We start from the raw sequence: 27255 nt of genomic DNA on the forward strand, positions 1-27255 counted from the left end.
ACTTTTTTTTTACAATAAACAAAAAGGACAACAGTGGACAAAGCTGTAAAAATGGTGCTTTTACAAAAGAAGGCACAATTTTGCCTTCATCAAATCTTTACAAGCTTGTGTGGGAATTTGCAAGGGTTTTTGTCAGTTATATATTTCGAGTGTATGACATGTGCCCACTTGCAGACACGACTAACACAAAGGTCTAGAGCAAATAGATGACAAGGTCTGTCTGTCAGAAGATGAGACATACAGACTCTGGCCATGTCCTGATGAAGTGTTCAGACACCACACACAACACCCCAGTAAAACCCACAAAACGAACTGAGCTACAGCAGATGTGTTAAGCAGAGACCCATTTTCATATTCGTCTGTTTCTTATTAAGCAAAGAGAAGTGGTCCTGGAAAATAAGATGGCAGGATATGTTCAATTAAAATCATCAATAAAAAAAAGAATTTTGAATTGTTCTGTGTTCTGCAGAAAATGATGAGTCAAACTGATGTCTATTGAACAGTATGAAGCAAGTAACTTTCAGGAGTATTAGACAAATCAGGTTGGGAAAGTGAGTTTAAGCAGAGAAAGAGACATTGTCTGTTTTGAATCTTTGAGGTTAGTATGAGTATCGCTGGTTTCAGACGCCCCCTCCCTTTCCTGCTCTCTTTCTCTACCTGACACCCTCTCTGTCCTTCCTGAACTCCCTTCTGCAGTCCATCTGCCCTCTTCTCACCTCTCCCACTCCCTTCCAGCTCACCCACCTACTCAACGGGTGCTCACACACTCACACACGTACACCCAGCGCTCGGCTCCAACGGCACGCTCCACGGGGAGTCCACCGCAGTACCGGAACACAACACCAGGGGGAGGGGAAGCACACCATCGCTTGCACCTGTCCTCCTCCATAAAGGTGGAACTGTTTGAAAAAGAATCATATCATGTGATGCATGCATGCATCTTTTAAAGTACATAAAGATTTGTCATTATTTCTTGTTGCCAACACTCTCAGTTCTGTGCCTGACACTTAGAAGTAGGCCAACAGAACATCCACCCACTGCGCTCACTTGTGTGACACTTCTGAGGAGTGCGCAGACATATGGCACTCCATGTTCAGGGGAAAGAAAGCTGTTTGAAATGTGACCCGGCCACAGAGGGGGTGTCTAGACACAGAATACCGGGTCTGGATTACTGTAATAGCAAACAGGGCTGTCAGGCTGGCCTACAGCCCCCACCTGCTGGCTACGGAGCCATAGTCAAATCAAATCGGCACTTCTATCTGACTGAGCAGCACCTGTGACCGATTTGTATTTTATTTATCAAATGTTCATTTAATATCCCACCCATGTGCCGTCACCCATGGCAACTAATGCTGGCCTGCTTGACACACTCTCCCCCCGAGAGGTTGACTGCTCACTAGAACCCTACTGCAACAAATCATTCACATCTGCAGAAATATTTCACAATGATATTCAATACCTTGAAGAAATTCACACTCAACGACTTCAAAATTATTTCATTGGATATTTAAATGTGATTTGAGCTAAACTTGATGAGAACCTTTTCTGTGCCTTTTTTAACTGGCTGCCCTGTGAACTGGTTGCATGGGTCAAGTTCAGTCTGTCTACAACACTATCAGTCTGTCTGTTTCATAAGTTATAGCGGCAGCTTGCAAGTTAATGCTGTTTATATTTCAGATTAGGTCTTAAGTGAAGAGAACGAAAGAAAGCATAAGAAAGGAGGCAGTCTTTAACAGCTGAAAGGGCTGCCCTGTCTAATTCCATGTTTAGGGATTGCCTTTTATAACACAGGCCACAGGCGTACGGAAATATCATCATGCTACCACTCTTCTGCTAATTGCTGCCTTGGTAGCATCCAGTCTTCCACAGCTCTAACAGGCTCTCAGTGGCCTCACTGGCCGGGCCTCGGTCCCCTCGCCCATTGGGCCGCACTCAAAGGCTCACACTCAGTTAAATATACTTATCATGCTTGCACATAATGACCATGTGGCTGTGCCCTATAACCCAGATTTGGACAAGGGTCGGGGGAGAGAGAGAGAAGGAGAAGAAGAGAGAATCTACTCTATTGTCAACGGTGACAGTATTCTGTGTTTTGGATGGCCTCAGAAGCTGATGGTGGTGAGGACTGGCAGAGGGACAGATTCATGTTGTGAAATGTGAAGGAACACATCGTGTCGGCCCACTCCATCAGGCACCGTGCCCGGCTGAGTCACATAAGCAAATGGGTGAATATTACAATAAACTGTTCAAATCAGAGGGAAACAAACAAAGTGATTCAGGCAATTTGAAATCGGGTGTGATTGGGTGCTGAAGCAACACCCCCCCCACCCCCCCCACCCCCCAGTTCCTTGGCAACAAACAGTAATGACATTACCATACGTCCAACATTCGGCCCCATACACTGGGGGACACAGCTGTGTTATTACAAACGTCATCTGCCTAAATTTAAACAGCATCCTCCCTCCTTGTAACTAAATACATACTAGTTGAAGTCAACTCAATGATGCAGTCATGCCACACTTCAAAATCAAATTATTATTTTTAAATTCTCATCACCCAAAGTCTTTCTGGGCAGGAACAGGTCAAGAGGGCTGTTCTCATTTGGGTTAGTAGCGGTGGTGAGATTTGTAATCTAGGTTGGGTGTGTACAGGTGACATGGGGCACAGGGTAGGGTTAGAGGAGAGGGGGGGCAGAGGAGGTGGAGGAGGTGGAAGAGGAGGAGGAGGAGGAGGAGGAGGAGGAGGGGGCTGGGAGCCTGTCGCTGGGTGCTACAGGCTGGAGGAAGATGGCTCACACCAGGAACGTTAATTAATCTCTGGCAGTGCAAGCCAATGTGTCAGAGCCATCTGGAGAGTGTGGAACTTCAGGAGACTTCGAACTCAGCAGCCCTGTGATCAATATAAAAAACAGTCCATGGAAAAAAAGAGAAGATAGCAAAGGCCAACATAACAGGGTAACGGATGTCTTGACCTTGACTGATGTTGAGTGTCTTTAGGGGACAATGGACACCATAAACCTTATTCCATTCGAATGGCTACTAGTTGTTACGGAAATCTAAAGAAAAAAGTTTTAGTGTAACCTGATCAATAATCTTTTATATTGTTGTCCACAGCAGGCCTAAAAGATTACCAGTATGTTTGTTTCAAATTCATATTTTGAGACATCAAATGCATTCAAGGTGTAAAATAAAATGATTACCGGTGCTGAGCTTTTTAAAAGTCCCCCTGCTGGTTGGAACAAGTGGTTGTGGTGTCATAGCAGTGCCTACGGAACAGGCAAGTGGTGAAATATTGCTGCTTCTGGAAAATAATGTGAAACATCCATTCGCATTATCAGTATTACCAGATCTTCTTTGCCTGATCAACATGCCTCCCAATTTACTCAAGTACCCTAAACAAAATTAAACAAATCTCTAAAATAAAACGTAATGGCCTAGTGCTTTACAGTTTTATCTTTGACCACGAGAGGTCTATCTATCCCAGGGATCGTGTATACTTGTCCCTCCATGGTGCAAAACGTATGTACCAGCCACCAGAGGTCGTTTGTGGACATACTTCATATTGGAAAATCTTTCAGGACACACGACTCACTTGCACTGCCCTTTGTTACGTCTTGTAAAATATGCGTTCAACCAAAGACTGTAAAAATCATTTTGATTATGATTTTTTTAGTTTTTTTTTACTGTAATTGCGTTCAGCTATGACAATAATGTAGCCTATGCAAAGAGCCTTTTTCATGCCTTCCAAATATATTTAAAACTACAGACTAACGAAACATTGCCCATGCAAAGCTGAAAGGGTACACTGGAACAGTTACTACATATGCAAATTATTGATCGATAAAAAAAATCTCTCTTAATTATTTTAGTAAGCAATGTGTTTTAGAGGTTGCTTAGTAACTGAGAGGAAATATAGCCTATTGTTTTTGTTTCATTAAACCGCATAACGGAACTTCAGTTCCCACAATCCCCCTTTCCACATACAAACCGGACTAAACGTCACATTCCTGCATTCCCTCCCTCGCTCCCTCCCATCCTCTCCCCATGTCAGGGACGCAGCCTAATCTTTTTCCTTCCGAACACATTATTGTCCCCAGAAAAACACCCCAATGACACGGCGAATTTAAAATCTGACGGAAATCTCGGATTCTTCGTCAGCCCGAATCCAACTTCTGGGTAAGCATTGTTATTTCATGCTGTATAATATGCAGCGAAGTTACAGTCTTTGCCGGTGTCTGTTTTCAGCATGTAGGTAGACCCACTGCGCTGGATTTTTGTGCAACTTGTAATTGCGCCCCATGGCCAGCTGGTTTAGAAATATTTGACTGACAGTCACTAGGTTATTGGCAAAAGGTCTGTAACTGTAACTTACCCTGCCCTGGGAAGTAACCTGGTGATGACAGTTGTTAGCTAATTTAACTGCCTTGACCAGCTGCCATATGCTTTCCAGACAAACCTGTTGAAAAGGCAAGCTTTCATTTGCTGACAATAATAAATTGGGGCGAGCGTTAGCAAATAACTTGCTATAGCCGTGAGATCTGTACGCGTAACGTAACTTACGCCAACTTGCTAATGTTACATGTTTGAATGTTTTCCTACTGTCTTATTTAATTTAACACAATGCAACGTTCTGTCAACTGCATAGACATCAATCGGTCGTGTTTCGTTCATGAAGCTGTGTTTGCAAACTTGTCTCATTGTTGTCAAGTAGCTGTTATTCCGCTAGCACTAGCGCTAGCCATCCACTGTATCCATCTACCTCCATGTCATAGGCTAACTTATATCCATGCATTCTTCTGTAATATGTATCAAAGGTAGTATAAACCAACGTCTTTATTAATGGGGGCATTGTTTAGTGCCATCTTAAACTTCTGGGTGTAGGCAGTGGCGACAGATGAGCTACACCCTGCTAGGTTGCATCACCTTTGTTAAGTAGCTATCGCTAGGTAGCTAACGCCATCAAAGACAGTACAGCCAGCAGTGTAGGGCGGGGAGTCATCCAGGCCGGACAGATGTGGTCAAACCGCATAGTTGCAGCCGCACACACGAGACACGTTACTCACAGCCACGTAACCACCATTATAGATAACCACGGTTTTAACCACATAACCACATTTTCTAGCCCTCTGACTACAATGACTCGTGTTTGTTGTGTTCCAGCCGAGCAGCCGGCTTGAAACAACTGAGTATCCAACATAGCATGAGACGCAGCTACTCGAAGTGGCAGTGGCCCACGTGGATTAATTGTATTGTTACTGACTCATACAGTATGGAGGAGCAGATAACCTTCATTGACTACTGCATTTTAGGCTTTTGTTTATATGTCGTGACTCGTAATTATTTGTACTGACCATGCACCAGACTAAGGCTACATTAATAGCCTTAGCCAGATGAGTGAGAATCCTTAAAATCCTTAAAAATTGTGATTCAAAACTAAATTCCACATAAAAGATCTGTTCTTATTCCCTGTTTTATTTAATATTTCTTTCAGAGGATATGGTTTAAACGACTAGGGATGCCTCAAAGATACACCTAGATTCCTGGAATTCAAAGTAAAAGATTGTATCTAGGGATGCCAGTCAACATAATCTCAGTGAATGATTGCATGGACCCTTCAGAAAAGAATTTAGCACAGGTCTCATCAGAACATCTTAAATAGATTGGTTAAGGTTTAAGGATGTAAAGCAAAATACCTCTTGCAAAATCTGACAGTTGTGTCTTTTATTATCTGCTGGATCTGCTGTATGTGTAAAGTTTTCTTTTGTGAGTTCAGAAAAGTCTATTCAACTAGTGAATAGTTCCACAGAGAACAGTGCATCGAAGGCTGGCTCTTATGTTGACGGTTAAGACAGACCAGTATCATCCTTGGCCCAGATGATGATGTGACTGTGAGAACAAAGTGAAATTGTTTTGCCATTTTTCCATACCAATGGGATCGCTCGGTGTGGCTTAGCTCAGTTGAGCCTGTCGATCAAGCATAGCCTGGATTTGCATTTCCATACATCAGGGTCTACTCGCTTGAGGGTGTGTCTTTGAAATGATGTGGCAGGGTAGGATGCTTGTGTGGTAAATAGTGACTACAGAAGGTTCTCCTGGTTATAACTGCACATCAATGGTCAGCGTGTCACTGTATGCATGATGACAGTTGAGGGAAATGAGACATAAGATATAAGGTCTATACTGTGGTTTCTGGTTCAATGCTGCATTGACGGTATTGAAGGCCCTGCTTTAACTATATGTTGATCATCACTTGATATACCATGTTACCATCCTTAAAAAAAAAGTTGCAGTTTATTCTCGGTAGTCCGAATGCATCTGATCAATGTGAGAATAGCACAGGCTCTAGGGTCTGGCTGGCCAGTGGCCACCGATTCTCCATGGCTAGTCTTGGTTAACTTGTCTTGTTGTTTGACTAGTAGTTGTGTCGTTCACCTAATGATGTAATAGTGATTGTGGTAGTGACTGTGATGGGGCTGAGCTGTGGAAACATCTGGGGAATCACTATATTGACAATATAGGACATTTTTTCATAGACATTAGAGCTCATGGTGCAATACTCATAGTTCTGGTAAAAGCTAGTGTGTGGCCTGGACACTGGGTGTTGGTGCCCTGTTGTTGGCAGATATTGTTCTGTTATTACCTCTTTATTGCCTTTGACACAAATAAGTTCTATAGGGAAAGTCACATGGGTGAATGCTGTGGCATAGCTGGGACCCGCGGTGAAAGCCGCTGCAGAATGTTTACAATGTTCTGTTTAGTTAACAACACATAAGCTTCTCTAGACTAGACTGTTATATTGGAAACACGGGCTGAACTTTGCATGAGACGGTACAGTAAATCCGTAGATTAGACCTTGTGTTATGCAGGTATGAAGGAGGCTATAGTTTCATTGCATATGAATTTCCCTTCAGAATGTAACAAAATTATAGGCCTTGTGTCTTTTTTTTTTACAGCCCAGAGGTCAATCTGTGATGATGAGCTCCTCTGTTGGTCAAGCACATTTGCACTATGCAAATTCTCAGGGTTATGTTCCACATACATGTATAATGGTGTGCAGGGAGAAACCGCAAGTTGACACACGATGGCCTACTGCATGTGACCTCCACTGAAGTTGCCCCATGCAGCCTCACACAAGCACAAGTTTCACACAGTAGCACATAGTATTGACCTCCACAGTAGAGGTCATAGTTAGAGCTTAGGCTATGTCTGTTTTCCCATTTGCATGACAATAGCATTTTGAGCCAGTTTTCATACAAGACTGCGGGGCCTCCATGTTGTATGTCGGTTCTGTGTTCATGGAATTGTTTTGTTTTGTGCTACCTTTTCTGTGTGTGTGTTCAGCACCTTTGTGCTGGCTCAACTGAACTAGTGTGTGTTTGTGTGTTTGTGTGTGCACTAGTAGTTTCAGTGTCCTGCTTCAGTATCTGCGTATCGGCCTAGTTTGATGTTGGAAGAGAGAGTAAGTGGTGGCTGCTCACATGTTTGTGCAATGCTGCAGTATACAACAATGTAGTGGCTTTTTGTAGGCCAGCCATCCAGCTCTACTCAACATTCACCACTGCCGGACCGCTCCGCTCCCCCAGCCCCATTGGGTCAAGCCCTTGAAACAATGCTTCCCATTGTCCCCCCCCCCCAGTGCCTGACTGTGAAGGTGGGGTCCAGTTTGCCCCCTCCCAACAGATTTATACTGTACCACCATTCTGACTACCCGTCATCTCATTGTTAAGCAGTTAAGCAGCTGAGGAAGGGGAACACTGTTGGTCCTCATGAATCATTAATGTTGGGATGGTATAGTGAAATCAAAGTGTAGATCATATTTGGATTATTATATGAAATGATTTGTGGAAAAGAAATCATGACTATTTCATTGTGTATGACTGCATCTTCTATACCTGAATGCCTCTTTGGACAGTCAATGGGTAGGAAGCTATCCCACATAGTAAAGGTGCCAGTATGGTACTCAGACTCCGTTTCGGATGGGCGTGCCGCCGGATAGGACGGATTAATTAGCATTTCTGTTGCCTTTATGGTTCTCCAAAGGCTGGGGGTGCTGAAAACAATTCACCGCCAGAACAGTAGGTGGAGAAGCGTTTTTTTGTCGAAAACACGTTACTTTGTTGCGTCTTTGTAAGTTAGATATCGTCATTGTTTATCCCCCACCTCTCATCACGTGGGCCCCCCCTACCAGGTGTTACTAGTCAGACGATAAGTGCAGCAGGTGTAGTCACATGATATTAGATTCAAGAGTGTGTCTAATGCTATATAACCACCTGAAAGGGCAAACTTATCTCTATCATGGTAGGTATTATTTGTGGGGAAAATAGTAGCACTCTATAACAAAATTATATGCTTTTCTTATATACAATATTAAAACTATTAAAAAACGATTCCCTGAAATGAATACGTTCTTATTTTCTTTGGTATTTTTGTCATATTCAGATTTGCAATGATGATTGCTGGGTAATATGTATGTTGTGGTCCAATGTCAAGTCTCTATTTTATCATGTGACGAGACGATGGTAGGCTATAGCTAGTTTAGGCACAGCATCTGAACGTCAAGACCGACAAGCTGACAGTGTTGTACAAGTTCACACCTCTCATGAACCAGTTCAAAGTTCAGTTCAAACAAGTAAACATGAATAGTTCACGTTCATAGTTCACCATTTAAATTCTGAACCAGTTCATAGTTCAGTTCAGTTCATAGTTTTAGAGTGGAAAGTGAGAATGAAAGACTTCACTTGTTTTTTATAGAAAACTTTATCCATCACTACCCTTTGCCTTAAACTAAACTTCATGTGTATCAATTACTAAAATAATAATATTTTTTTTATTATTATTGCAACCACCCTGTCAATTTCCCCCTACCACAGCGTTTCTCGAAGTGTGGGGAGAGCCCAACTGGTGGGTCGCAGAGACGTGACAGGTGGGGGCAAATGGAGATGAGCAGGAGATTTTCCTGTTGCAATGTCTTCCTTTATAGACAGTAACGATAATATACCCCCATCGCACTAAACAACCACACTCAAACAAAGAAATATTGTATTGTTAGAAACAATAGCAGGGCAGAGCACACGGATAATCCATAATCAGCATCTTGGCAAATTGAGAGACATAAAGCATTCCATATTTAAAACATCTTAATAAGTAGTAAAGTCAACTTGTCTGCTTCACATGATGGAGAAGTTCGTTTAATCAGTCTAGAGAGATAACTGAACAAAACTCTACTCCCTTGCCTCACGGGTGCAATACCATATGCCGTTTAATCATATTTGATAGAATGAAGGACAAATGAGTTGTGAATAATATCACCGAGTTTGAAAGGTATTGGTCCGGTAATAGCCCCGTGACAGCTGTGTGTTAAGCAAGTACAATGTGTGTGCGCCGAGTTGCGTAGAGGCCGAGAGCGGTATTGCAGAAAAATTATAACTCGCAGCATATTGAAAAAAATATCCATTTTTTGGAGCTGTGAACTTAGTTCTAAATTTTGAATTATAAACTATGAACTGAACTAGTTCATTCTAAAATTTGTGAACTATGAACTGAACTAGTGAACTTTCCCAACACTGGAACATGTTTGCTTCATATAATGCAGAAGTTCGTTTTTGAGAGTAAATTAAATCACTTTGTGCACTTAACGTTTTTAAAAAAAAAAAGAAACTGTCATCTGGAGAGTTTAAAACGACACTTAATGAGGGGAAATGTACTGTATGGAGATATTTCTGTCGGAAGACTTCATAGTCGATGTGGATTCTAATGAGGCTGTTTGATATGTCCAATGTAAGAAGTGTGAAGCTTTAATGAAATATGATTGATGCCATCTTCTTTCTCCACAACAACATGGATTAAACCTCGATGGTTGGACTATGTAGATAGTTTTATAACGAATGTGGCCATGTACTTAAAAAACTAATCTTCAATGGTAAGACTTGTTTTATTCGTGCCTCTTCTGGTGTAGCATATAACGTGAGTTTTATTTAGGCATATACAGATGCCTAGCGTGTGTAATGTGTAGGCCATTTCATTCCGATCTTGCAATGTGAATAATTTTATTTCAATATGCTTATCTCCCTCTTGTGCGCGCTTGTGAGTTTAACGGGGCTTGTTTGTGTGAGCGACTAAATATTTTACTTGCTGTCGGGCGTTTTTTGAGAATAAAATAACTTCACATTTAGGATAACAGCCTTCTTCCTGTTGCGGGAATTTGTTTGTATCCTAGCTGTCACAACGTGATTACAGGCGGCAAATGCATCATAAAGCAAGTTTAAAAGAAATTAACTGTATGGAGATAGGCTATTTCTGTCAGATGGCATCATTGTCGATGCAGATTCTAATGAGGCTGTTGGATATGTCTCATGATATGATATGAATGAATATGTCCAAAGGTTGTTTGGACAAAATATTTTAATTGCTGTCTGCTCCTGCCGGGCTCTGGCACCTACTCTGTCAGATGCTGGCGCTCATGTGGGTTTTAAATATGGCGGTATTGTGATATATAGGGAATGAAACAGGAAACAGTCGCAGTCTTTAGTGTCCAGCTCTACCGCTGCAGAATTGGCAGTCATTCGCGCATCTTTGTAATCTTTTAGCGATGTGTTATAGAGGTGAGGATATTTCCGGACCTCTTCCGCAATGCGCTCTTCGATGTTCGTGATCATAGACATATATATGTCTATGTTCGTGATCTCCATCTTCTTAAGTTTTTTTGTGGATTTTAAACATGGCGGTATTGTGATATATAGGGAATGAAACAGGAAACGCGGGGTCCAGAAATGTGAGATTCCGGAAATGATGTCGTTTGGAAATTATGTCGTAGCGGACCAATCACGGCCAAGGGGTATCCGTCGCTGTACAGCACAGCATGACGGACCGACAGGAATTTCAACGGTACACGGGAGAGCTCTCCGAGGGCCCCGGAGACGACGGAGAGGGCGTTCCAGGGCGTTCCATCTATGTGTTGGCCCTTCCCATGTGTCCGAAATCGTGAAGTACGGAGTACCATATAACGGCCCTTAGCCAAACTGTTACTCATTCCTTGGTTCTAGCCTGCAAGAGTGGACTATGCCTCCCTGTGTGTCAGACAGAAGGTTTCCCTCAACATCAGTTGAGACTGGCTAGTAGGACCTTGTATTTGTGTAATGGTGGCCAGCTGTTTCAGAGCTCTGCAGTGTGTAAACCTCACTCCCTGACACCTTAAGGAACGTGCTAGAGACAGACACTAGCACCCATGGGCTTTAGCCTCCTTGCTAGCATGGCTGCCTCCCATGTTTGAGGTGGCGAGTTCGAGTCTGGTGTGGGGCTGTGCTTGTTCACACAACGCAGGTATTTAACAGTTGCATGTTTAGTTTCTTCACTTCTGTCTGGCCTGATCCTCCCCTCCTATGCTTAACTGTCAACGTTTACTCATGAAGGTTCCCCTTCACACTCCAGCTGTAAATGTAGTGACAGCATCTCTACTTTATGTTGTGGTAAATCAGGTTTGAATGTGCAGGGAGTTGACTGTCGTAATTGCACGGTTGATCCTCAGGCCTGTGATAAGGACGGCAGTGTGGGAACTAGCGCCTGTGAGTTGCCTATCTTCCACTTCATGGGCTGGTAATGTTGCATTCTCTCCAGGACTTTTTGGCAGTGGGAGCATTTGACTGAAATATCTGAACATGCCTTTGTGCTACAGTCTGTAAAAAACTTGCAGTTGATATGCAGATAGTCATATCTATAATCTGCTGTGCAGGGGCCGGTCTGGAGTGTTGTACGTCATGGCTTACACCTTCAAGTAGCTTACTAACACACATTAGTTATGACCTGTAGACTGAAGATATGACTCCCTCTAATATACTGCATTAAACAAGTTTATTACACACTCATACACACACACACACTTGTTGTGAGTCAATGTTCGAGTATGCATTAGTTAGGTTATACAGATATTTTCTTGTTTATTCAGTTGAAATGGCATTTAACATATTTCGTGCATTCTTAGATTATTTTGCTTACTGTGTATCTGTTTTTAAATATTCAATTAAAAATAAATGTTGCCAACGCGATGCTGTCTGATGATGGATTGATTCATGGTGTATTGTCACTTCTAGGTATTTGGTTGAGGGTATGTTCTCGTATTTTGAGTTTTTACCAAGATGATAATGACAAAACAATGTCCATAAAATTACAGTGAACGAAAAGGATCTGTTGAATTTAGGAGTGCTACAATTCATGCTGTACTTTGAGGACTGACACATCAGATGAGATGCTAAAGTTACATCTGAATCAGGAGAGACTGATGTGTAGGCCAGTCTTTCAACAAACGGTATGTGTTGTTGATCAGTCTTAGAATAAACCACACACTCACAGTCACAAACCTAAATGATGGCTAGCATTAGCTTTTTTCCCCGTAGACTAGGCTTTAAATCTAGCCTATAAGATCTTTAGCTTTCTAACATTAGCTTGTTAACGTTTAACGTTTCTTGCTTGTAATGCATGCACTGTGTAGGCTAAATCTCCATGATGATTTTGTGAGCCCTGTGTGGGTACTCAATCCTGGGCAATACAGCAGAGCTTTAGCTTTTGTAATAATCATCATGTGAAAGCCGTAGGTCTTTACTTCTAAGAAGCACAGTGCCTCTAGTCAGTTGTGCTGAGATTAGGCTTTAGCCTGTGAGTGGTGTTGGAATGTGTATTACACAAGCATCCATTTACAAAAGTCCACGGAGTTGGATGCGGTTGCAGACTGTTTTGACAGCATATAGACAGAGAGAGAGAGCACCGAAAGTGAAAGGTGTAGTGCTTGGAGATCAATCACAGGGCTAACTCTTAATTGGGGGAGATGCTAATCTGGCCTGAGTCTGGTCATTGGCCAATCTCCATCTCAGCTGCGCTGCGCCTCATAGCGTGATCCAGCCCTGCAGGAGTCCGGGCTGTGCTTCTCGTCCGTCCGTCCACCTTTCGCTCGCTACCATGTCTCTGGCTCTGTGGGTCGTCCACCGCCCCACGCTCACACCCCGGCAGATCTGCGTGCTGAAGGCCCAGACTCAGGGCTCGACTAGGGGGGCCTCTGACGCCACACTACGGTGTGGGCTGCAGGATCACTGGTTTGCTGGCTATAACCGTCTCTCTCTCTTGGCAGGTAGGGGATGAGCTTTGTTGTGTAACGCATTGTGGTGCCAAATTGTGCTTAGGGCTGGGAGTACTCTCGTTTGTCAGTGACAATGCTGAGGTGATGTGTTTGGGGCATATTTCAGTCTGGTCAGTCGCATATGCTGTCTGAGAGTCCCTGGAGTGGTCAAGATGAAACTTCTGCCCACTGGTAGGCCTGATTTCTAGCTCCATCAGCTGTGCTGTGCATTGGATGGTGCCTGTGTTTTTGAAAGATAGCTACTACTAAACTGGAGTACAGGGTGAAATTGGATAACATAATGGGGAGGACGTCAGTAAGAGAAGTTTGGTTGTAGTTATTATGTGTTCAAACCGCTTTCAAAGTGCTTTTATTACAGCTTTTCAAGACTATGCTTATTGTTATTATTCCTATATGAATATAATTTGTATTAAATGTAATATATAGTATGGAAGTTTTTAATGCTGTAATATAATCAATATAATTGTTATACTATGCATATTTGCTGGGTCAGTTATTTGTATACATTTTTGGATAGCTCATTGCCTGAGCTACTGGTGTGTTAATGAGCATAAGATCTTACTTAATGAGTTGTGTGTGTGTGTGTGTGTGTGTGTGTGTGTGTGTGTGTGTGTGTGTGTGTGTGTGTGTGTGTGTGTGTGTGTCTGTGTGTGTGTCTGTGTGTGTCTGTGTGTGGGAGGTAGGGAGAGAGAAAGAGAACGGAATAGCATTATGCTCACAAGCTACTGAGCCTGTTTGTTTGGGGCTGCTTATGTGGCTCATGTTAAAGAATGGATGACTGACTCTTCTGTTGCGTAGAGCACTGGTGACTGGGTGGCCAGGGTTGCATGTTGTGTTTTATAATCTCAATCTTGCACAACTTTTGCTGGACATAATCTGGTCAAGCCCAGGGTAATGCCGTGATGAAAGAGAGCAGAGTTGTTGTGTTCTTTAGCAGAAGGAGTTGGAAAACACTGGGAAACAGGGCTGTCTCTTCTTATGCGTTCATCATCAATCGGTGTGCAGAAAAAGTGTGTATGTGATAGAGAGAGTCCTGTAGTTGATGTGTTTAGTTATTCAATCTGCTCCACTTCCCACTCCCATTCAGCCCACACTAGGCTATGCTCAGAATTAACCCCCATTAATATGGCCTTCTTTCTCTTGCACTGTTTGGGTCTGTGCTGTTTCCATGAGGATCATCAGACAGTGAAACAGTGGATGACCGTGGGCTACTCTTAGCAATGAAGTGAACACTGTCTCTGTTTTTATCCACCTCCTGTCCTCCTTGTGTTCTCCAGGTGCTGTTTATGTTCTTTCCGTTTTTCGCAATGTAATTTATTTTTGTACGTGTTTGTTACACGAGACGCTAAACCAACATTATCTCAGAACTGATAGAGGGTAACGCTCCAATGTGGGCGGGGCATATATTGTAAAGTGTCCAATGGCAATTATGTATTTTGATGAGAATGTGCCCTTAACCAATTGAGCTACTGGAATATGTTCTAGAAACAGTTAGCATTAGTCTAAGCAGTGCTTCCCCTCCCTGCATTAAAGCACTGAATTAGTTTATTCTGCAGGGAGACGAAACAGAGAGCTTGCCTAAGGTCATGACTCATGCAATATCATTTTATTTTTGGGCCCCTTTAAGACTGGGTGCATCTACCTCCCTTGCACCCCCATAGCACCGGCTCTGCTATAAATGAAGCACTTTAGACTGGGCGGATCCTTAAGCTGCATCCTAATTGGCTCTATGAACCTTGTTAAGGTCGTTCAGATTTCCTCCAGTATGGTTTTACACTAGCTCCTAGCACCACATACATTAAGAGTTACCATGTGGTGCTAGCCATGGGAGTCTTTCACTGTGTTACCTTTGACTGCATTAAAGCATTATAAATCTATCAACTTGTACAGTGAGTGGCCTAAAATCATGCAGGCTTTGAGGACACAGAATGGTGCACCAAGGGCATCAAGCCCCCCACCCTTGTCTCTTGGTCCGTAGATAAGTCCCCTCGGGGAGGCTCTTATTTATTCATTGATTCCTACCCCCCCCCTGCTGAGAGTCTGGTGACCGCTTTAGTTAATCCAGGTTGAAGAGGAATGAGCCGAAACATATCTGGTACTGTACCGTGATTGATTTTTGCCAATGAGTTCACTTAATTAATTGCAATGTTTCGTAGCTGCCCAAGCCCTGTGTATTGACAAATATTAGCAAACACATTTGAAAAAATATTGGCAAACATTTTGCTTTAAATGCTGTGGATGAACACACATGGTGTTACATCTGTGATGCGAGTGTGAAAGCTGTGTGTTGTGTAAAGCATGGCGGGGGTATGGCTGGACCAGACTGCCTACGGTGAGCCCTGAGACGCAGGCGCGGATGGAGCCGTCACGTGCAACACCTCAGAGAATGCGCCGGATGCTGCTGCCACGTTGGAACTGGCTACGTTGTTACCGTGGTTACGTGCACCGCCATGGTTAAGGCGTGTCGGGTCTTTGTTCGAACAGCTGTTCTGCGCGCGCGCGCGTGTGTGTGTGTGTGCATGAGGTAAGAGGAGGGGCGGTGGTGTTTGCAGCCACGTGGCCGAGCCTCGACAGCATGGAGGAGAGGAGAGGGGCTGAACAATTTTGCAGCACTGAGAACAAAGGCCTGGACAGAAATCACTGATGCTGCAAATGTCTGTCTGTTTAGGTACAGCACTGAGACACACCTCTGTCTGTTGGTCCAGCACTGAGACATACGAACACCTCTGCTCTCTGTCTGTTTTGGTACAGCACTGAGACATACAGTATGAACACCTCTGTCTGTTTAAGTCCAGCACTGAGACATACGAACACCTCTGTCTGTTGGTTCAGCACTGAGACATATGAACACCTCTGTCTGTTGGTTCAGCACTGAGACATACAGTATGAACACCTCTGTCTGTTTAAGTCCAGCACTGAGACATACGAACACCTCTGTCTGTTGGTTCAGCACTGAGACATACAGTATGAACACTTCTGTCTGTTTTGGTACAGCACTGAGACATACGAACACCTCTGTCTGTTTTGGTACAGCACTGAGACATATAGACACCTCTGCTCTGAGGCTCTATTTGATCATCTCTCAGAAGCAGCTCTGAGAAGGTTCTCAGACACATTACCATTAACAGTAACATGCAGTATGTGTCTCTTTGTTCTTACTCCTGTATTCATCCCATCTGTACCCCCATTACTCCACCGCTCCCATCACACTGTGAGGATGAATTGGTTTAGGAGAAAGTGAGGAGGGGCTGGTTGACTAGCGGAGGTTAAGTAATCTGGTGTCACACACAGAAGGGGACACGTACCAGCTCTTGTCTGAGTGCTTATTCTTCAGTGATGTGCAGATGGCATTACTGCCAGATAGCTTTTTGCTGTTAAAGGTGGGAGAAAAAAAAATATCGATACAGTGTAGTATCACAATATTATAGTAGCGCAATATTTATTTATTTAATATTATGATTTCAATTTTATTTTGGTCCATACGTCTACTCTGATTACATTGCTTCTGAAGTCTGCAAGATGGCACAAGACCTCGTTCCTCTGTTGCGTCACAGCAGAAACGAGTCAAGAACAAACATACCACACAAAAACAGCTGCAGAGACCAAACCTATACAAAAGGTAATATATGGGAGAAAGAAATCGCAATATGTCGCAGAATTAAATCGCAATATCGTAAAATGTAAAGAACCACCATCATTTTGTATTGTTGATATTGTTGCATCATATCGTCGCCCCTGTGGCAATTCCCATCCCTATTTGCAACCAATAGATTTACTAATCATTGTTTATTTTGACAGATTGTTGTGGCCACATGTTAAGCCTTTTGAAGTAGGCTTGTGTTTAACAGTCTAGTGTCAGACTCTGAGACAAGGAGTGACAGCTGAGTCTGTGTGGTTGTGTTGCATATTATGGGTGGTAGTTGCTTGGCTGTTTGAATGGGTAACCAGGAAAAGAAAGGTCTACAGAAAAGCCTATGCATGTAGAGCATGCTATATGCCATTCAGTTAAGCCTGTTTGTTGGCATACTTCTCTTTGATCAACTACATCCATGTTTGTGTTGTATGCTACAGTAATGATAGGAAATGACCTTGGTAGGAATCGTACATTACAATTCATAGATAGCATCAGTGAGTTGATGACAGTTTTCAGCAGTGAGCAGATGGGCCAATGGAAAGAGCTTGGATCATAATGTGTCACTGATGCTCTAGGCCTTAACCACACCATGCAGTTCAGTTTGCCTCTGGTTGCTGTCATGAACGATCACCTCCAGGCCTTTGCTTGCTTTTAACCCCGATGCTGTTTGTCTGCCTGAGTCTGGGTGCTTGTCTCTCTAATGATAGAGGACCGGCTGAAGCCCTTTAAGCCCCAGGCCAGGGCAGCAGACAGAGAGGTCAGGCGTGGTGCTTTTAAGCGTGTTAAACACAGTTAGCATGCATGTTCTGAGCGCCGGTCCGTCTCGTGTGTTTTTGTAATGCTTGACAGAAAGAGGAGGAAGCTGAATCTCCCCTGAGTTGGCACTCGGATGCACATCATCATCATCATCATCATCAGCATCAGCATCAGCATCATCATCAGTGAGATGGATGCTTGGTGGAGCCGCAGCAGGCCGTGTCAGGCGATCACAGAGGCAGAGAGAGGAACTCTCAGGAGGGGATCCCAGATGAAGATGAGCAGGGAAGGGAAACTGGGCTCTAACCTCCTGCTTTTACAGCCAGGGTTTGCTTAGCGGAGTGGATTTATTTTGAGTCATTTTGAGTTGTTTAGTATATTGGTTTTTAGTTGTTTTAGGTTGTCCTCATCATGCAAAATCAGTGGACTGCTTCTTTTATCTGGCGTGGCCAGATATTTTTAGACCGGAATCTGGAGTGGTGCTTTGTATGTATGAGGAGGGTATTTACATTTTAAAGGTAAACAATATGAAGCATTGAGGTAGAATGGCGGTGTTGTAGGACTCAAAATGCTATATGCAAATACTGTTCGTGGTCATAAAAATGAAAGAAAATCCGGGTATTAACTGATGTGTACAGAGGTTGGTGAAGAGAAGGTAAAAGTAATTATAACCCTGTACACAAGGTTTCCAAGAAACAGGAGCACCTTGGTTGGTACTGCTGAATTGAAATTAAAGCTACATTCTGATTTTCATCTGAACCCTTATGTACAAGGTTGGAATAATCTTGACTCCCTCTTAAAGCAGCAGTAAGGAGTTTTGGTCTGACACTAGTAAACTATTTAAAAGGCATGCAAAAATCGTACACCACCAAAAGCCTTTTTGGCACTGATAATAGCTTGCAAACATGCTCACTGGTGTCTTTTGGCAATGCTGTCGGCATTGTTGTGCTATGAAAGCTTCTCTTACATTTTAGCGGGGTATTCCAGCCCTGAACACAGAGCTCCATAGTGCACATCCTGGATGGCTAATGGGAACGACACATGATGTCATTGTCTGTCATATCATGATCACATACCATCAAAATGAACTTGGAGATGATACCTAAACTAGTGGCCTACGAAAACATCCCTCAAAAAGTGGCTGACTGTTGCATAGTGTTGCTTTAACTACATTAGTACACACCCGTGTTACTCTCATGGTACCTCATGGTAGCTTATTAGTGAGGAATAATTGTTGGTTTGTTGGTTACTGTTCGTAACGTTTTAAGTGGATCAGTAGGTCAGTGCTCTGAAACTGCCTCCAAGAAGCTCTGCTGATGCACGAAATATGAATTTATTTCTAGCTGTTAAACTAATCTCCATTGAGGAATACATAGACACAGGCTAGCACCTGTCCCTTAACAGTTTTGTATAGCCTAGCATTGACACATCGGGTTTTCCCTGATTCCACAACTCACTCAGGTGATGGACCATCCTGATTGCCTCCTTTCATTGATTGTATTAAATGTTAGATCATAAAAGCCTAATAACAAGAGTTTTAAAATACCTATTTATGGAATACTAATAGTTTTTTTTACACGTGCTCACCCGGTTCACTGTATTTGACCAATCCAGATGATACACAATTAATTGTATAATTTCATTGTGACCATTGTTTGACAATTATGAGGGATGACGATCGTGGTCTGACTTCATCTTTAAAGAACTTGGAAGCTTTGCCTGTGTCTGCACCAGGGTTTCTGTTAGCCGATAATTCAATTCATTAAAAACTTGCCGATAATAATGCTCATACAAAACATAAATCATTAAACCGGACATTTGTGTTTTAACCAAAGCAAAATAAATCGTATCTTATTGTTATTAGCTTATTTTATTGATGAACGAGGTCACAAAATCCAACCACGTCCTACTCCCATTAGAAAGCGTGGGGGATCACGTTTCATTCTCCATGACGCTTCAGGCTGAGCTCCGCCAGACATCTCATGGTGATTAGATAATCAGATTGTTCTTTTTCTATGGGGAGGGCGTAATCTACTGAAAACATAAGTGGCTCTCTGGGTTTGTTGGAGGGCCTCATGATTGATTTCCTACCAGTGGGTCTGATGGCTGAGTCCTGCATCCCATCCTCCCTTCATAACTGGTCCCTCCAGTGTCCAAGTCTCTGGATCTCCCTCATCTTCCCTCTCTCTGTCCTGCAGCAGTCATAGGACAGTGTTTGTAATCAGAACATTGCAAAGTGTGAAAAGGTGTTCATATGCATTGTGATGAACTCTCTGATGTTTTGGTGTCATGAACATCTGAGCCAGCTGGAGCAATGAATGGATCCAGGTGAGGCCTTTAGTTTGATAATGGAGTGGAGATGGGAGATAAGGATAGGAACACACACACACCACACACACACACACACACACACACACACACACACACACACACACACACACACACCACACACACCACACACACCACACACACCACACACACCACACACACCACACACCACACACACACACACACACACCACACACATCACACACACCACACACACACACCACACACCACACACACCACACACACACCATACACACACACACACCACACCACACCACACCACACACACACACCACACACACCACACACACCACACACACCACACACCACACACACACCACACACACACCACACACACCACACACACCACACACACACACACACCACACACACACACACCACACACACCACACACACACCACACACACACCACACACACACCACACACACACAACACACCACACACACACCACACACACCACACACACCACACACACACACCACACACACACCACACACACACCACACACACCACACACACCACACACACACCACACACACCACACACACACACACAGCACGGATGGTCTTGAACATGTCTCAGCCCTCTGTAGTCCACATTGTGCAGCTTCACGCATGGTTTGATCAGATTACCGGTTTCATTCTAAACTGAGGTGGGTGACCTGCTTTGTGCCAGACAGGATTATTGCTCTCTAAACACACGGCTGGGTGTGAGCTTGAGATGGTAGTCTCAAGAGGTCAAGATATCCATTCATTTACAGACATCAGGTAATGCATTAGGGAATTGTTAAATGGCCTATTAGCACATTCATTAAATGTCTTAGACAGGGATGTTTTAGTCAGACATTTGCCAAAGGAAGCTGTACATATTTCAACCATTAATTAAGCCTGCTTCATGTAGTACGGGAGCAGTGCAGTCTGGTTCAGCTCAGGACTATAGACTGGAGTGGTGAATCCTGTCCCCCGTGTAGTTTATTAGCAGTATGCCTTCTCCTATTGTAAATCCTCTTTGCTCGGCGGGCTCTCAAGTAGTGATTTACAAGAGATTAACAGCAGCCCGCGATCCCCGCCCCACCCACAAACGAGCAGTCACATGACTGGACAGCAGCCGCGCATCGCGTCATTTCAAAGAATGGAGGAGGAAGGAGAAGGCCAGGGAAGTGGAAGGGACACTTCCCTGTGGAAGGCTAAGAGCTGGAGCAGATGAGGGCTGACTGAAACAAAGGGTCAGGTGTGGGAAACACACAGAGGGAGAGACAGAGACACGAATCAGAGGGACAAACATGGTCAAGTGTAGATGGCCGAGGTTATAAGCGAGGCAGCTCTGGCTTCTCCGGGCCGTCCTGAAATGAACTAAAGCAGCTCCTCTCTGACCTCAGTGCTCCCTGGCACAGGGGCAGGCACACACACTGCAGCGTGTGTGTGTGTGTGAATGAATGAAGTGGCCTTCTATAGCAGCCCTGCATGATGTAAACAGTGGCGCCCTCTCACACTCTGCTGCCTCTGCTGGAGGAGCCGTGACATTGCAGCAGTTGGATGATGATGATTTCATGTGGAGTAGACCTCCACGACAGGGGTCAGATACTGGAGCCTTTAAAGAAGGGCCCTTCTTAGGAGGGCCAGGCTTCATTTGGGCAAACTGAAGGACACTCTAACTGAGCTGGTGAACCTCATGAGCTGTAGTAGTGAAATCAGATGGAATCGTTAAATCGTCCAATAAACTCTTTTTTTTTTTTTTTTTTCCAGGTCGTGTTTCCCCCACCCTCCCCCACTGGCTGCTTGTTGCCATGGAGAACTCGTCAGTGGCCTCGGCGTCGTCGGAAGCAGGCAGCACGCGCTCCCAGGAGATCGAGGAGCTGGAGCGCTTCATTGACTCCTATGTGCTGGAGTACCAGGTGCAGGGCCTGCTGGGAGACAAGGGCGAGACGGTCACGGAGGGGGAGAAGCCACAGTCCCACGTGTCCCAGGTGAGGGCCTTCACTGAGGAGCTGGGTCTGTGCCGGCTCTTCTGTTTGCGTCAGAATGTATCGTACTGTGCCACTTGCTTTTGGTATCTCCATGTTAGATGCAGGACCAAAATGCAGCTGTGGCATATGCAGTGCACTGTCCCATTGAACTTGTTTTATCTACATACGTTATTGTTCTCCCCTTCATTAACTCCCCATCTCTCATGTTTATGGTGTCTGGTTTATCTCAGGTCAGTCATTATGCTGTATATACTATGCCAATTTACCACATCTGAAGGATATTGTAGATAGTAGTCTATCTACACTTCTCAGAACAGTATTGGTGGTCATGCTGTGGATAAGTGCAGTCGTATGGTAGATGCAGATGTGATGTTTAGAATGTAGAGCTACACAGGGCAGTGTCATAGGGTAGTTACTTTTGGTGCTTCAACATATGTCCAGTTTTGTCAGTTTATCAGTCATGAACACAGTTAATACCCTACCTAACACTGAAGCAATGAAAAGATCATTCCATCATTTTCTCTCTGCATCCTCTCTTCAGTGTTTTAAGGATTTGTTTACATCCTTCAGGGCCAGAAAAAAATGTACAGAAATGCAATAACAGGCCCATATGTAGCAAACATGCAAAGAATGCAATGCTGAGGAATATTGTGACAGTCTTTTGTTGCCTTATCAGAATTCCGTCATTTCAGTACGGTTGGTTCCTCTTTGGACCAGAGCAAAAACTTCAAAAGGGTAGGCCACACTTATACACCCGCCGAAAACCAAGCGTCCATCTGGTATTTGATGAGATAGCACCTGATTATCTTGGCCTTCTGTTGACAGGACAGTGAATGAAGATGATGAATAGAAACAAAACACCAGTCTGCTAAACTATTTGATGACTGGGCTGCACAAGCCTCAGTGCAGCCTTCTGTTTTAGCAGAACAATCATGTTGGTGGCTGGTGGAGATAGCTGTGACTGTCCGGATTACAAGTTGAATTGTTTCACAACAGACATTAGTACCCCAAAAAAGGCCTCTGTCAGACATTTGATCAGGTCATGGTTCTCTGTACGGCATTTCACAGATCCTCACATCTCTGTAGCTAGAAGAATGTTTTCCTTCTGAAAGCAGAAGTTCAAGAAGTGAGCCAATCCAGATAATTTCAGTTGATCTCTTTAGGCTGTTCACACCTGGGTGATCTGATCACAAGTGGACAGCTCTAAGTACATCAGTTCACACCTGGCATTAGAATGCGACCGCTTGTGATCGGATCTCACCACCCCGCTCTATATGCAAATAAACACGTACATTGTTTCAGTTTGCTAAGACCAAATACAATTTTTTTTTTTACAAGTCTGCCATGCATATCAACATAACAATGAAACCTGAAGATCGACTAAAAAGCTGGTCAAAAAGTACACACCCTGGACCCAATGTAGTCGGATGATATTAGAATGGTTTAGACTCATCATTAACATCTCCCAGTCTTTGTACTTTGTACAGGCTAGCAACGCTTTCGTTTCCTCACAAAGGCTGGTGTTCTGATTCTCTGATATTCAAGCAAGGACTCTGATGTTCAAATGAAATCTGGATGACTGTTAGCCTGTTAAAGTTATTTTTTTTTCTTGATGCTTAGCGTAAAACTGACTGGCGCAAACTGACAGTTAGGTTAGCTAACCTTAGTTGAGGATAGCTCACTGTACATCTGACTTGACATCCGAGACATTGCTTTGTAATCTACTGGATTTTTCTCATGTGTGTTTTTGGGCCACTAGAAAACACAGGAGAGAACAGCATCAGCAGCTGTTAAAGCAGTGGCTTGTGAACAAGTAAGAGAACAGGTTTTTCTGTGCTACTGCGCGCTAACACTATCTTGTAATTGTGGTGAATATTGAATTACCTTTGAATAGAGTAAATGGGCGTTATCAACTGACTAGTGTTTGGGAAGATGCTCATTATTTGCACCTCATTTGTCTAGAGGGAAGGGAGGAGGGGACTCGTCCGACATCAGGCCTACTTGGTGCCTTATTGCTTACTGAAATCAACTTTTACACTCGTAAGATATTAGAAGTCATGGACAAGGCCAGCTTTGAGTACGTACTTCAGCGTACGCAGACGATGTCAGTTGAGTAGGCGGTCCTTCAGTGTGGCTCAGGACACATTCGTGTAAACGCTACTAATAGAATGTGGCCATATTATCATATGACTACCTCCAAATGTGGTCTGAGTGATCGGATCTCAGTGCGTCATCAATGTGTTTTCAGTGCATTCACACCAGTACTTACAGCTGTCCACTTGTTAATACTAGGTGTGAACAGGGCCTATAAGGTTTCTGTCCAGATTATTTGTGTATGTGTCCAGTTCTGTGTTTGTGTTGTACTGTTACAGTTGATTGATTTTGTTTGTTTGTTTGTTTGTTTTTTGTTTTGTTTTTCCTCCTCTTTTAATTTATAATTTTTTTTTGCTTTGTGTTTTTCACAGTGGACGGAAGACTGCAGTGATAAGATAGATGGCAGCTGGTCATCCTCGCGGGGGAGAGCTTCATCCAAACCAGTAAGTTGCCCCCCCCCCCCAAAAATACAGAAACAAGAGTCTGCAAGTCCTGTCTGGTTCAGTGGAAAACCTTGTAACTGTTTATCATCTCTCAAAAGCTACATGTGTCATTTTTGTATTGAGGTCTTTGCACCAAACAATGCCCTTGTGTTTCTGTGTCGTGCCTCTGTTGTGTGTGGCTGTCCTGAAAGCCTGCATGTCCAGCTAGATTGATTGCATTGATCACGTTTACTTGGCTGCAGCATGGATTTGCCAGGGTGAAATGTGGTTGTGGGAGGCAGTTTCAGCCTTTCATTGACCATTAAGGTCAGTGGGCAGAATATGATTTATTACCCCGTCATCTCACTGTCCAGTAACTCTGCTGTGGTGTGTTCAGCCTCTATAGCACCCCACAGCACCTGTTTATGGAGCGCTGTGGTTAGTCTCGAACAGTAACCGGTTAAAAAAACAGGTCCTCAAACTCCAGTCGTTATATTCTCTTACTTTCTGTCTCCTTTGGGAGAGGATCTGAATTTTAATGTCGGAAACCGTTAAAGACAGAACTCGCGTAGTATTGTGTTTTGCTTTGTCAGACAAGCTCCTGCAAAAAAAAGGGTTTCCCTTCTGGGCTTCCCTTCTGTCCCCATCTCATGCTTCATTTGAGCACGATGGCGCTCCACGCATGGGGTCAGACGCTGGCGCACGTGGGCCTGGCATCAGCCCTGTCTTGGCAGCCACTGCCAGTTTGGAGTCCTGGCCGCCACACAGCGTGTGTTTGTGGGGTTGCGTTGGCTTAAAGCGTTTGCTGGCTTTGTCTGGAAGCGTTTTCTCATTTGTGATTTTAATTATAATGATGAGGTGCATTCAAAAATATAGAAACGTATGTCATAAGTGTGTATTTGTATATTTGTGTCGGGCCTGTGTGGGTGTGCACACCTGTGTGTGTGTGATACCTGCAGCTCTGTTTTTCCACACGGTTAGCTTGCTGCTTCACAGCCTTGGCTGAGAGGGAATGTGATCCTGTCTGTGGTCATCCTATGCCACCGTAGCTGAGATTTCGGACTATTTCAGTGTTCACCTACTTTAATACTTAAATAGGTCTTCAATGTGATGTGATGTGATGTACCCACATGGAATTGAAATGTGTTTTGGAAATCTGGAGGGTTAGCCACATGAAAAAAGAAGCATGTTTCTTTTTTTTAATTGACGTTAAGAGAGTATGTCATCTTTATGTGCCGAGTGTATTCTGCTATCATGTAGTAAGTAAATAGGATGATGAACTTAAGAAATGCATCCTTAAATGTTGACTGAAGACAAGGATGCCCAAAGTGTGTGTGTGTGTGTGTGTGTGTGTGTGTGTGTGGGCTGAAGGGTGGGGGAAGGGTACATTGAGGTTCACCCTCAGTGAAAGAAGGTCCAAAAAGGTTGATGAGAACCCCGTCAAAAGTCGTTGTTGGAGATTTTAATGAACTCCCTTCATTAACCTGGCTGAGCTTTCCAGAGTCATTAGAATCATGGCCCTTTTTGCCTGTTTTCCACTGCCATTTTGAAGGTTTTTCAGTCATCCGTAACTGTGTTTCACACACACACACACACACACACACACACACACACACACACACACACACTCTTGTCAGTAAATTATCTAACATTCAAGTTTGCCCACAAACCCATTCCCACAGTCCCATATGCACACAAGCGCGTGTGCACAGATAGACAGGTGCAGTGACAAGTGGAGCTGCTGGACTTGTGCAGATGTGGCTTCTGTTTGTGTTCCCCAGGTGGCCCTTGGTGGGTGTCAATGCTGGTGGCATCCAGCTGATCTCTCTCTCTCTCTAGTGTGTCTCTCTCTCTCTCTCTCTCTCTCTCTCTCTCTTTGTTCTGCTTGTCTCTGCTCTTTCCAGTGGGCTGTCTTCTGTCAGTTGAGTCCATGTTTGAGCCTTTGAGGTGTGTGTGTGTGTGTGTGTGTGTTCACAGTTCAGACGTCACACTTGTGAGTGGTTGACATGCAAAGTCTGAAGGATTAGTGTACGTGTTCATGTGAGGAGGGAGCTGTTTGCAGTTACGTTTTGTGTGTGTGGGTATGTGTCAGATGGAGAGAAAGCAGCATTTATAGGATCAAGATTGGATTTTATTCCTGTGTCTGCGTATTAGTGTGTGTGAGTATTTGAGAGGAGTGTTTTATGTAGGCCAGACAAAAGGGTGTATGCGATTGTCTGTGGGTCTGACGCTGATTGTTGCATGTTTTGGTGTACACATTAGTCTGAGCCATGAGCCATCTCTCTCATCTGCACTCAGATGTGAGTCTGATAACATGTCTGAGTCTGAGGGGCAAACAGCAGAACTGCAGTGTCTGCTGTATCCTCCACGGCTGCGGTCTGAGGAAGGAACTGAGGCCAGTCACATGATGAGTGCCAGAAGAAGTCAACTGCATTAGGACTGAGGAACTTGAACATAATACGGCTCTTTCACTTCAGTTCTAGGACTAAAGAGAAAGTGGTGACGAGTCGACTTAAATCTAGTCTGATATTATGTTACTTAGCTAGAATATTTACATCTCATCTAGGAAGCAAATACCAGTCTTCCCTTTCCCTCATTCATTACTTCTCTCCTCATCTCTCTTGCCTTCTTTTCCCCCTGTCGGCCTCCTTCCCTTCTTTCGTGGAGAGGAGGATGAAGAAGGGGCTGGGTCTCTTTGAAGGATATCAGGTTTCATTCTGAACCACTGTGTGGAATGCCCTCAGAGAGGATCATGGGAAAGAAGCTAAACTGGCAGGAAATGGGGGTTGGGTCAGTAGTCAGTATTCGACATGGGATGAAAAGCAAATTAATTCTTTGTGCTGTAGTCTTGTATACTAACAATAAAAATGCACTCAGTTGTATGGGTCAGGGTGTATGTGTGTGTGAG

The 27255-nt window shown here is 43.8% G+C and overlaps 1 protein-coding gene across 5 annotated transcripts in view; it reads left to right on the forward strand.

The window, feature by feature from the left end:
- Nucleotides 1–3983: 3983 nt before the first annotated feature.
- Nucleotides 3984–27255, forward strand: part of ctif (CBP80/20-dependent translation initiation factor) — a 70675-nt gene continuing 47403 nt past the window's right edge. Inside the window, exons 1-4 of one of the 5 annotated variants that reach the window (XM_031578369.2) lie at nt 3984–4175; nt 21611–21831; nt 23591–23644; nt 24297–24368. In XM_031578369.2, the coding sequence (XP_031434229.1) occupies nt 21652–21831; nt 23591–23644; nt 24297–24368 (306 nt within the window). In that variant the 5' untranslated portion in view covers nt 3984–4175; nt 21611–21651. Of the gene's footprint in view, nt 4176–12430; nt 13117–21610; nt 21832–23590; nt 23645–24296; nt 24369–27255 lie in introns of those variants that run through there. The other 4 variants (XM_031578366.2, XM_031578368.2, XM_031578367.2 and 1 more) reach the window with 4 other exon arrangements.

Source organism: Clupea harengus, chromosome 12 (genome assembly GCF_900700415.2).
Source record: "Clupea harengus chromosome 12, Ch_v2.0.2, whole genome shotgun sequence".
Lineage (NCBI taxonomy): Eukaryota > Metazoa > Chordata > Actinopteri > Clupeiformes > Clupeidae > Clupea > Clupea harengus.